Below are 12922 nucleotides of genomic sequence, written 5' to 3' on the forward strand. Positions count from 1 at the left end.
GTTGCGGCCCCTCCCGCTGCGGAGCACAGGCTCCGGACGCGCAGGCCCAGCGGCCATGGCTCACGGGCCCAGCCACTCCGCGGCACGTGGGATCCTCCCGGACCGGGGCACGAACCCACCTCCCCTGCATTGGCAGGCGGACTCCCAACCACTGCGCCACCAGGGAAGCCCTATTGCTTCCGTTTTATGTTTTGGTTTTTTGGCCATGAGGCATGTGGGATCTTAGCTCCCTGACCAGGGATTGAACCCACACCCCCTGCATTGGAAGGCGAAGTCTTAACCACTGGACCGCCAGGGAAGTCCCCAGAGGTGCTTTTAAATACACATCACTCAGCATCTCAACACACTGGAAATGGCAAGTATCACTTACACGGCAAATTACTTTGGGAATGTGTTGATCTTAAAATTAAACAAAAACATGCAAACTCTTAAACAAAACGCATACTGAGCCTGGGAGTTTTGAAAACATAATAGGTTCACTGATCTAATAGCCTAATTCAGTGGTTTTCAAAAATTTCAGACCCACTAACAGAACTTTATTAAACATGGGGATGCTCAGGCTCCACCTTAAACAAGATGACCCTGTTGTTTTCAGCTTAGCACTGTGCCTGTCTCTCTGCTCTTGACCTCAATTTCAAGGATCTAAGAATCGATGAATCATCTCCAAGAGCCTTCTCTTTCACTACTGAAATTAATATCAGATCTGCACTGATGAGGTGAACAAATTGAAAAAAACTCAGCATCAACTTGAAAGGAACCTGGTCATCCAAAATGGGTACTATACCATCCAAGGTAGATTTTGGCAGCAGTATATTCAGGGAAATGAAGTCATTCATGGTTTCCTTCAGGATCCCAGATGTGACTGGGACATACACTGACATATACTGATTGATAAGTTAGGGCTGTCTACATTTTGTCTTTGCAAGCAAGAAGGTTTTGTGGTCAGTGGAAATCTTTCCCTTGGCCTAGCTTTTAAATCTGTTTCAAATAAAAATATTCATTAAAAGAACAACAAGCAAACACCACAAATTTCAGACATCTTGAGTACGTTACCGTTGAGGAGACTCTTTTGCAGTTGAGGAGAATATTAACATTATTCTGGAGGTGGCTTAGCATTCATGCTTCTGCTTATGGTTGGGGTAAACCTGATTTCAGCCCTGACATATACTGGGAAGTTACTCTTCCCAGCAAAACAGGCAGAATAGAGCCCTAGTGGACATAACTGGCTCTACTCCAACTTCTGTCCACGCTCTATAGTTTCCAGTCTGTGTCCAGGGTAGAGAATGTGATACAGGTCTGGTCAGTCAGAATACTCTCTCCTCCTAGACACTGTGATTGGTGTGTAACCAAGGATAGGTGTGTAACCCAAGCTGGGCTAATCACAATCATTCCTGACACTTTTGATAGTGCTATTGAGAAAGAGGTACTCTCAACAGCCATCTTTGCCTTATGTGAAAAAAGTCTTCCTTAGATTAAAGCCAACATAAAAGAAAGCAAAGCACCAGAAGGACAAAGACAGACTCCCAATGACATCAACTGGACCCCAGGATCCAACTTGGACTTCTCAATTTCTCGAGCCCATAGATTCCTTTTTGGGTTTGAGCCAGACTAAATCATATGTAAGTCCCTCCATACTGAGAGATGGTTATCCAAGAGACAGACACAGAGGCAGCTGAGTCATCATATAAAGAGAAAAGCCATTCTTGGGATAATAAAGAAAGAAAACAACATTTTGCAAGAAAGCAAACTAGGCACTTTCCTGGTGGCACTGTGGTTAAGAATCCGCCTGCCAATTTAGGGGGCACGGGTTCGAGCCCTGGTCCAGGAAGATCCCACATGCTGTGGAGCAATTCAGCCCGTATGCTGCAACTACTGAGCCTGTGCTCTAGAGCCTACAAGCCACAACTACTGAAGGTCGTATGCCTAGAGCCCGTGCTCCGCAACAAGAGAAGCCACCACAATGTGAACCACACGCACCTAAACGAAGAGCAGCCCCCGCTCACTGCAATTAGACAAAGCCCGCACGCAGCAACAGAGACCCAACGCAGCCAAAAATAAATAAATTAAATAAAATAAATAAATTTATATTAAAAAAAGAAAGCAAACGAACATTGAGCATTTTGCAGAGCACAGTGGAGAGAAGCAGAACCACTGAAGAACAAATTAAACTTTAAGCTAGCTCATGGGCACAGACTAAGACTTATACACACAGAGCCATTAAACCATGATAGCAGAAAACAGCTCAGTTCCTGGGACAGGGACACATGGGACACATACAAGATTAGCAGATCTAGCAATCAATTCATAAAACAAAGAGAGTTTTCTTGAACACACCTGGTTAAGAATCCTCTGTGGCACCTTCAAGGTGAAAGAGATGGAGATTTTTGTAAGAACTACCTGGCTACCCAAAACGGTTTGTTAAATATATTAATGCGTAAGTGTTCTCTCTGGTAAATTGCAGAGGATTTCCATTTCAGGGGGTGGGCTCAGTTAATTATCAACAAATCCACTTTAATTTTACAAAGTTTTGGTTTAAAATGCTCCTCTGGAGTGTAAAATGCTCCATATACTTCAATGTATGGCAACTTAGTGGATCTTGGCTTCTCCACCAAGATTCTGGCACCTAGATTGGGTAGAACTGTTACTTTCAGGTGCTTATTTCTGACTACATGTGATGTTTGCAAGTCCTTCACGGAAGCAGTTTCCAAATGCTCACTTAAGGACCTGCAACAGCAGAGTCACTAGAGTCTTAGCTAAAAATATCGACTGCAGGGCTCCACTCCAGACCTTTGAGATCAGAATCTTTGGGAGTGAGGTCAAGTCTCTATATTTTCAAGATACTCCCCAGTATATTCTTATTTATGTACCTCCAGTGCTGGGAGCTGCTGGATGGAACATATGGTCTAATGGCTTTGAAAAGGAAGGGAAAGAAAGGTGTCTATTCCTGAAATTTTCTCAGCAAAACTTGCAGATGTCCAAAAGCCTAATTCAGAACAAAGCATAATTCAAGGACAGTATCTGATTAACATATATGCCTGGTCAAGGAGATCTAACATGGCAATTGGTTTATGACTGAAACATCCCCTTCCCACCCACTTCCAATTTCCCTACATGCTGGAAATACTACAGGTATGAAAAAAGAAATACACCTTAAAATTCATACCTACCTTCTGAGATGAGCAATCCATGTCACTCATGTTCTCCATTCTAACTGGACCTATAAAAATATTTAAAAAAAGGAACAAAGAGCTCTCAATTTCTTCCTCTCCTATCAGTGGCTCTGAAATTCCTTATAGCATAATGGGGATGACACAGATTATGGAACTTTCCAGATGTTCTGAAAGCTCTGTTCACAGGGCTGCCTCTCCGAGGTCATGGACTTCAGCCCCCTGAGGAGTTTCCAGGTAGAAGAGGAGAGAAAGGGAAGCTAGAGAATGAAGGAGCAGCCTTGGGGCTCTGCTGGGCTCTGCGCTGCAGCTTCCCTGTGATGGCTGCTCTTCCCTTCCCCTGAGCAGCACCTCCCATGGAACTTTTCCAGGAATACACCGACTTCACTGTAGAGGAAAAACTGAAGCAGACTTACATACTAACACAGAGAAGAGGGAGGAAGCACCCCACCAAACATTCCCCCTGGCAGCCTGAACTCTTCTCTCTCCTCCTCTCGGGTGATTTTTAACACTGGAGGAGCTTGTACCCAGGTCCTGGGGCCAGTCACAAGGCTTCAGTGTCTGTTGCTAGGGAAGGAGGGGCCTCTCTTGTGCCCAGATACAAGACTGGTCTTGACTCAGCTTTGCGTCCAAGTCTCTCCCTTTGCTGTAGGCCAGCTGTCCAGCAGGAAGTTTCGGTGACAGGAGGGAAGGTGGGAAAGTGTTTAGCAATGATCCAGGAGGTGAATGGCAACAAGAGGTTGTGCCTTTGGAGGGGCCTAAATGCACACAGAGTGGTGGTTAAATTCTTGGGCCCTAGAGTCAGACAGGTCTGGGTTCAGATCCTGCCCTTCCCATTTAATTAGCTATGTGGCTTGAGCAAATTGCTTAATCTCTCCAAGTGTCCTTTACAATGTAAAATGCCAACAATGTGACAACCTACCTCATAGGTGGGCTTGAGAGTTAATGAGATAATACCTGTAAAGCAACCTGCACATAGTAGAAGGATGACCAACTTGTCCCAGTTTCCTGGGACTTTCTGGGTTTTAATACTGCAAGTCCTGCACCCTGAGAACTCCCTCAGTCCTGGGCAAACTGAGACAGCTTGGTCACTCAACACAGTAGGCACTCTACAAGTGTGGCTAACATCATTCTCATGATAAACACAGGAACACATGCACACGTATGCTCACACACACAAGATACAATTAGCTGCTGCCCAGACATTCAAAGCACACGTTAAGTGGTCACTTTCAAAATTTTCTCAAAATCAAGTTAGACTTATTGAGCTCTTTTTGGGAGACAGGCTTCTATATATATATATGTATGTTTTGTCATTCAATTTTTCCCCAAACTCCATGATGTTGCCATTTTATGACTGACGAAACCAAAACTGAGAAAGAAACATAATTTTCCTAAACTGCCAGGACTTCTAAGTAGTGCTGATACAATGTGAACCCTGTCCTTATGACTCCAGAGTCCAGTGTTCTTTCCATAAAGTACCTGCCCATAAAACAAACATTTCTGAGATCTTACGATGAGCAATCCATAGTACCAAGTACTTCCAGTTCTCCTTTTTCTTACTTTTCCCTCAAAGTTTGGCTTTCCATACCTTCAAAATAACCTTGAGGCTCCTCATTCCTTACATTTGCACTCTCTACCATAAGGTATATATACAGTTTCAAATAGTGTTTGGAATAAATGAGCCAGTGACAGGGTTTGAGACTTTACACGGAAATGGGGTTATTACCAGGCCTCCTATAATAGGATATGAAACCCCATGTCCCACAAAAACCCCAGCAACTGTAACCCAACAAAGTAAAGAACTTTAGAAGGGGCCTGGTAGGGTGCCCATGAGCCCCGTGACCTTGTGGGTGAGTAGGAGACACACCTCCCTTTAAAATTTTGTGTGCTTTAAGTCCACCTGTGTCCAAAAACATCAAAGCAATAATTACAGCTTTCATTTATTGATGTATATTAGCTGTTGGCACTGTGGTAAGCACTTAATGAGCAGCATCTTTCCAAATCTTCTCAATGATGGAGAAGATGAATACAACTATCCCAAGTTTTATGACTGAGGAAACTGAGAAACAGAGAGGTTAAGTAATTTGCCCATAGTCACTCAGCTAGGTCAGTGGCAAAGTTAGAACTTCACCTGATTATGGAATCTGCTCCATGGCTTTAACCAAAAGCCTACATGTAGTCTGAAAAAGATAGAAAATAAAAAAATATCTGCCAAAGAGAATGAAAATTCCATCATCTCCCCTCTGCCCCAGGCCACCTCACTGGCACCAGAATTGCTTGCTGACTTAATCTTCTGTTCAGCAATTTCCAAGTGAGGGTGCAGGCCTCAAATCCCTTAATCAACTTCAAGTACATAGGGTTGCCAGATAAAACACAGGATGCCCAGACATACTTATACTAAAAAGTTATCTGTTGCTCACCTGAAATTCAAATTGAACTGGTTGTCCTGTATTTTGATTTGCTAAATCTGGCAATATGGGGAGAAAAGGTCAGCTAGCCTCTAGGTTATCCTCATCTTTGTGGTGTTAACAGCTTAGAGTCTCAATCTGTTGCTGGAAATTTTCACACATTTGTAATTCAGAGCCCAGTGTTTCTGGCAGATCTTTTCTGAGGCTTGAAACAGTTGCTTATCCAGGGACTTATTTTATTGACCCATCCAATGGTCAGCAAGAGCCAAGTCCTTGTGCTACTGAGAGATGCTAAGATTCCCACCGTTGGATAATATATAGTGTGGTAGAGAGAGAAGGCAGCCAACGCACAAGGAAACGCAAAACCTGGCTGGCCCTACAAAAATGCAAGTGAAAGGAACTAGAAGATTCACAGAGGTTCCCCTAGATGGCACCCTTGAACAAAATTTCCAGCGAAGGCCTCAATTAAGCTTCCCAAAGCAACACCCACCAGGGAAGGAGGGTTGCAGTTTTGTCCTAAAGAAAAAACCCCTCCAAACCCAAACAATAACCAACCCTTTCCTGGATGGGGCACCCATCACACTGCAGCTGAACAGAAGGCATGAAACCAGACAGGACTGCCTGAAACGTAAAAATTTAGGGACACTTTTCCATCCATGTCCTCCTATCTTCACCATTAGCTCCCCTCTTCTTGGCTCTTGTGGAGTTAGAGCAGGATCCCTTAGCTTATTATTATTATCCCCAAGCTTATTTCTCTATCCACCAGCCTGATTATTTCTAGAAATATTAGTTGGTAGAAGTAATACATCATTGGTGGGTGGGCAAAATCAGTGAAAGAAGTCAAAATAAAACTGTATCGCATATTTGAAAGTTGCTAAGAGAGCAAATCTTAAATGTTCTCGTCACAAGAAAAAAAACTCTGTCACTGTGTATGGTGACAGATGTTAACTAGGCTTATTGTGGTGATTATTTTGCAATATACACAAATATCAAATCATTACGTTGCACAGCTGAAGCTAATATATGTTAACTATACTGCAATATAAAAATAAACAAAAAAGGGCTTCCGTGGTGGCGCAGTCGTTGACAGTCTGCCTAACGATGCAGGGGACACGGGTTCGTGCCCTGGTACGGGAAGATCCCACATGCCACGGAGCAGCTGGGCCTGCGCGTCCGGAGCCTGTGCTCCGCAACAGGAGAGGCCACAACAGTGAGAGGCCCACGTACCACAAAAAAAATAATAAAAAAGAAAAATAAACCAAGTAACCATGATAAGACACAGAAAAAGAAAAGCACAATACGTTAAATACTTTTGAGCTCCTCCTATGTTCCCGATAGGTGCTAACTTCTTTACAGCCATTATTGCACCAGTCCTCACTACAATCCTGTGATTGCTTTGATCTTTCCTAAAGTTATTTTTCAGGTGCCTATGGATACAAGTCACAGAGGAGAGACAGATCAACAAAGGTCCCTGGATGGAAAGGGCATGAGAAATGTGCAGTAGCAGGCCAATTCTCAAGTCTAACCCTCTCCATTTTACAGATAATGCTGAAGCTCAGCGAGCTTAACTCATCCACACAGTAAGACTCTGCCCTGGGATCAGATTCCAGGCCTGTTGGACCTCGGTTCATGGTCTTTACGAGTATGTTCTATGGCAGTTGTTCTCAACCTAGGCAACTGTGCCCCCCAGGGGACATCTGCCAATGTTTGGGGGTCTGCAGGGAAGGAAAGTACTACTGGCATCTAGTGGTTGGAGGCCAGGGATGCTGCTAAACATCCTACAATACACAGGACAGCCCGCTCAACACGGAATTTTCCTGCCCAACATGTCAATAGCGCTGCCCCTTGAGAAACCCTGCCGTATGGGCTGGATTTCAGGCCAAGGAACATGTGTTCTGGCTCTGACTTGAAACTGAAGGATTTGGGATTAGACTTTTTCATCTATAAAATGGAGATACTAATCGAACTGACCTTTAGGGATCTCACTGGCTCACGATATCTGCGTTTGAGAAGTAATGGTTAAAACCTTCCAGTCAAGGTCGTACCTCATCACTTGCCTGTCCTGAGCTCCAGAGATGCTTCCAGAAGAGCTGGTTCAGGGTATTTAGGCAGGGGAAGCCCTGAGACCCTGGGAAAAACCGTTCTCAGCTGCCAGTCCACCTGTCTCAGAGATGGCCTGGGCGCCCTCACTCCAAGCCAAGAGCGTAGGAAGGGCAACTCTCTCTGAGCTTCAGTTTCCTCACGTGCTCCTCACTCGTGCCTTGTCCGGGAGGCTCCAAAAAGCTGAGGGAGACAGCGTCCTTTGCAAGAGCTGCAGGCGGGGAGAGCCAAGCGAAGGGGAAGGGAGGGGGGGAGGGACGGCGCGGGGCCGCGCGGCGGAGGAAGACTGCTGGCGGGGGTGGAGTGAGAAGGCCGGCTCCCGCTTCAGAGCCGCCGCTTGGGCGTGTCTCCTCCAGCCGCCCGCACGCGCAGCTCGGCCTGCAGCGCGGCCTGCAGCGCGGCCGCCGGGACCAGGTGAGAGCTGGCAGCTTGGGCGCAGGGGACCCGGCTGGCTAGACACCCCCCTCGCCGGGTGGGACAAATTTTGAAGGAGGGCGGGGCGGTCGCTTGAGAGGATAGTCGGTGTCCCACGCCCGAAGCCTTCAGCACGCCGTTTGGTAATAAGGGGAGTCTCATCCCTCCGAGCCCCTGCGAGACCCCCATACACACACACACACACACACACACACACACACACACACACCTACACCTACTACTGCATTTGGTAAAAGGGTTGCCATCCCCATCCCACCCCGGACCCTTCCCCTTCTTGGGAAACCTGGTTGGGAAGACTCCGAACTCCCTCTTTAGGATTAATGAAAATGGGTGCCCTCCTCCCTCCCAGGTTCCTCTTCTCTGCGGAGGGCCCCTCCCCCCTCACTGCGGAGAGGGGGGACTCCAAGTACCACTGGTGGGATTCTCCCCCCCAAATAAATGACGGTGTACTCGACTCCCCGCCCCCGAGCTCCCATTTCTCAGCCTCGGTGCCCCCTCGGGCGCAGAGCCCCTTCTGTACCTGCATCACCCCCCTTTTCCCCTCTCCTTGGATCCCAAGAAACTGGCCGCCTGTTCCCTCTCGCGTCTAGGAAGGCCGAGAGACTGGAACCAGATGGTGAGGGGGAGGTCTGGATAGGCCCGAGGCGCCCGGCGGTTCCCGGCCTCAAGCGGGAGATGCGACCCCTGCCCCGCCGGACTGGAATGCTCAGGGTTTCCGTTTGTCCGGGGAGGGGCGGTAGTGGAAGAGCCGGGGGCTTTTGGAGGTGAGGGGGCGTGGAAGGGGAAGGGCGGGTTGGCTCGTGTTCTCCTGGCTCAGCCCGGAAGGCGCGGAGAAGGCAGAAGGCGGGGAACTGTGCGCTGCGTCGGGTTAAGGAGTTGCCGTCTTCCCCGCTCCCGAGACCTCTCAGTGCCTCTGGAGGCCCCTCCGAGGAGTGAGTGACTAGGGGGTCTGGGGATTGGTGGCCCGGCGGTTGCATTCCACGGATGCGGCCGCTGGCATTTTACCCACGCTGGCCCCTATTGGATTCCCCAAACCGGTCCGGGTGGCGCTTGGGTTTCCAAGGCCCTGGGAGACCAGTAGGGGAGCTGGGCTTGTTTCTGACCCTTGTAGATTGGAGATTAGGGGAATTGAGCGCTGGGAACATCGCAAATTCAAATCTGTGCCAGCTGTAGCTTCAGAGACAGTATGGGAATGGGAGTTTAGTCCTGCCCTGTTCAGAGGATTCCTGTTTCACAAAAGGGATTGTAGCATAGAATCTCTAGCTGGGGGGATTAAAATGTGCTTTAATTTGGTACTAGACCCTATAGATATTAGGAGATACCGCTTCCCATCTCACATAATTAGCATGGGGGACGTTCAGTATGATAAATAAATGTGAGCATCTCTCAGTTAATTTTGTCCACTGTGACAGAATCTTTGAGGCGTTTGTGCTATAGGTCAGGAGATCAGTTGTAAGGGAGAAATGGAAAAGATATCTGTGTCCAGCCCTACAGTGTTGTTCTGGGAAATATTAAATAACAATATATTAGTTTATATGAAAATTAAACAGGGTTTAAAAGATAGATATCTAACTTAACAAAAAGCTTTTATTAAAAATAAATAATTATGTGAGATTGGGACAGTCCTGGAAATTCCAGGCTGTTGAGTCACAGGGTATAATTGTGGCAAAGTCTGTCCCTCAGGTGCCTCTCTTGTTATGGAGCTGAGACTTACAAGTAAATAGAGAATAATTTATGGCACAATGTAATTGGGAGCCAACCTGTTTAGTGTATTGGCCACTGTCACTTGTTTGAAAAAGTTTTTCTGGCCAAAAAAAAAGGCAATAGGACTCGAAACCGTGTATTCAGCTTTCTTAATTTCTTCCACATTCTTTTCACAATTTTGTCAGGCTAAAAAAATAAACATCAGCTCTCAGAGACAATACCATTAACATTTTGTTATATGTCCATCTAGATCTTTTATTTTACTATGGATATATACATAAAATATATAAATACATATATGTATTTTATATTATGGATATATGCATAAAGTATGTAACAATATATAGTATTCTGTAATTTTTTCACATAGATATATTTTTATTTCACTAAATAAATATCAACATCATTTTAATGGCTATACAATACTCCATTCTATGAATTTATCATTATTTAACCTATTTCCTATTAGTAGACAGTTAGCTTCTTTCCACTTTTTTACTATTTATTATGTATTAGAAACGGGTACACTGCACATCCTTTTGGCATGTTTTGATATAACTGATTATTTCCTTCAAGTTCCTGGAAAGTAAATTGTTGGATCAAGGTGTGTGCAATTTGAAATTTTGATAGATATTGCCAAGTTACCCTCCATCTGCATGCCCACCATCAGTGTGTGAGGGTAGTAGAATCTCTTGTTGGGTCAGTTGGGTGAAAACCACTAATGGTTTAAGATACTTTTCATTTCCTCCAGTGACAGCAAGAGACAAGGTGACATGAGAGATTTGACTGTGCCCTGCACTGAAGAGCTTACTGGTAGAATTAATCCCTAAAGAAACCTAAAGTGGATTTCAGGATGGTGAAAGAAGAGCCCCCAAGTACTTCAAAGGACTTTCAGGAGCTGCAGAGGAGGGTGTCTTTCCTGATAGCGTCTGTCCAGAGGAACTCAAAGGTCAGTTTCCAATCAGAGCATATAATGGAAGATCCCAAAATAATACTAGTTTAAACACCATAGAAAGTTATTTCTCTCTCAAGTAGGAGAAATTTGGAGGTAGGTCAGGAATCTTTCTAACTCACCACCTTGTCATGTCTGAGTTGTGACCTTCAAACTCACTGTCCAAGATGACTGCTAGAGTATCAGCCATTGTATCCATATTCTAGGCAATAAGATGTGGGGAGAGAAAGACTTGCATACCACCTCCGATTTAAGGAGACTTCCTGGAAGTCATACACACACAGAGCTTCCAGGTGCATCTCATAGACCAAAATTTAGTCTTATGATCACCCCTTGTAGCAAATGCAACTCTTTAGCTGGAAATAGAGGCAACTCTTAGTCTGTGCCACAGATACCATCCTTTTTTGTGTTTTGCTGTTAATTTTGACCTGTTACCCTGAAAATGAGAGGCTAACGTCTACTTTGAGCCCAGTGTTCCACTAGAAATCCAGCGTTCAATAGAAATACAACATAAGCCACGTACGTAATTTAAAATTATCTAGTAGCCGCATTTAAAAAGTAAAAAGAAGCAGGTGAAATTAATTTTAATAGTGTATTTTATTGAACCTATCTAAAATATATTTCAACATGTAATCATTATTAAAAATATTAATGAAAAAAGTTATTGAGATTTTTACATTCTTTTTTGTACTAAGTCTTTGAAATCCAATCTGTATTTTACACTTAACAGCACATTTCCATTTGAACCAGCCATTTTACAAGTGCTTAATAGCCATTCAATGGCAATGGGACTTGAGATAGTATTCTGCTTTCTTGAACTTTTATCTTTATTGCTTTCTTCTATGTGCCTTTCATCAATTTTTCAGGGAAAAAATAACAGCTGTCAGAGATAATATTATTAACATTTTGTTGTATGTTCTTCTAGACTTTTTTTCTATGCAATATACCCATAAAATACATATGTAAATGTAAGAAAGTGAACTGGTTGGTGATCTGTTTTTTGTATTGGACACCACTAGTATCTATTTGAGGAGCCAGACCTTTGCAGTCTAGAGCAATATACTCTATAGAGATCTTTTCTGAACTCATCCCCAAATGCCTCTGGCACTCTTTGTGGATTTAGCAAGATATTTTTAGGTTGGACAAGCAGCTTTCTAGCCAGCAGGCTGAGACTCTTGTTACTAAAAGTTAGCTCCGTGAGAAAGGTCCTCATACTCATCTACATGTTCAGTTGATTCTCGTTAAATAATTTGTGTTAGTTCTGTTCTGTTGAGTCACCTCAAACACTGAATTAGCACACACTGTACAATTGCTCAAATGGGAAGTACAGGATTAGGTTCTGGCAGACTTCTGGTGGCAACATTTTCATCAACCAGTCAAACCATAACCTATTTTGTGTGTCTTTTTGTTTAAAGGCACCTTTATTCTGTAGATATTATTGATTCATTAACATTGAACTCCAGGCCAACAGCCTGTACTGTACAGGCAGCTATAACTCTTGCCTGAACGAAGTTTATCTAATACACTACGGTATTTTCTCTATAAGGCACGTCACAGCCTTCTTATACTTAGGAACACTAGACAGTACTGCTACACATTTTCAATGTCAAAATCACCAACAGAAAACAAAAATGCAGAAAAAGGTGGCACTAAATAAACCATGAAAAGGACAGTTGTATAAAGAGCTGAAACAAGAAGGCAGAGTGTTGCCTAGTTTGGCCTCAGCTGGGAACATGTGCGTCAGGTGGCTCGCGTTTTTCACTGCCGTGTGCACGTCCATGAAAGCAACTCAAAGTGTTGATTCTGGGGTTACAGATCAATTTTAGTGGGTAGGCAAATTCACAGATATGGAATCTGCAAATAATAGGGATTGACTGTACGTTAATTAACCTTGGTTGAGCACTTATTATATGCAAAGCACTGTGCTATGCACTTGGCATATCTTAACTTAGTTAATATTCGTGTCTACCTTCTAAGGTAGGCATTTCAAAGCATGTGAACTCTGACTTCTTGACATTTCTTCATTTTTTCACTTTAGATCCTCAGCCATGGTCATTGGAATAGATTTGGACTAGATAACTTCCAGGGCAGTTGACTCCCAGAATGATGGGACACATCATCAGTTGGCTAAGCCCTGATGTTTTTCAGGTAGT

The 12922-nt window shown here is 44.3% G+C and overlaps 1 protein-coding gene across 1 annotated transcript in view; it reads right to left on the reverse strand.

Moving 5' to 3' along the window:
• The window catches only part of DNAH3 (dynein axonemal heavy chain 3), a 190490-nt gene extending 187293 nt beyond the window's left edge, over positions 1-3197 (reverse strand). The window contains 1 exon segment of the mRNA XM_007466279.1: positions 3168-3197. Coding sequence (XP_007466341.1) covers positions 3168-3197 — 30 coding nt within the window.
• Positions 3198-12922: the final 9725 nt, after the last annotated feature.

The sequence above is a fragment of the Lipotes vexillifer genome, unplaced genomic scaffold (genome assembly GCF_000442215.2).
Source record: "Lipotes vexillifer unplaced genomic scaffold, Lipotes_vexillifer_v1.1 scaffold783, whole genome shotgun sequence".
In the NCBI taxonomy this organism is placed as follows: Eukaryota; Metazoa; Chordata; class Mammalia; order Artiodactyla; family Lipotidae; genus Lipotes; species Lipotes vexillifer.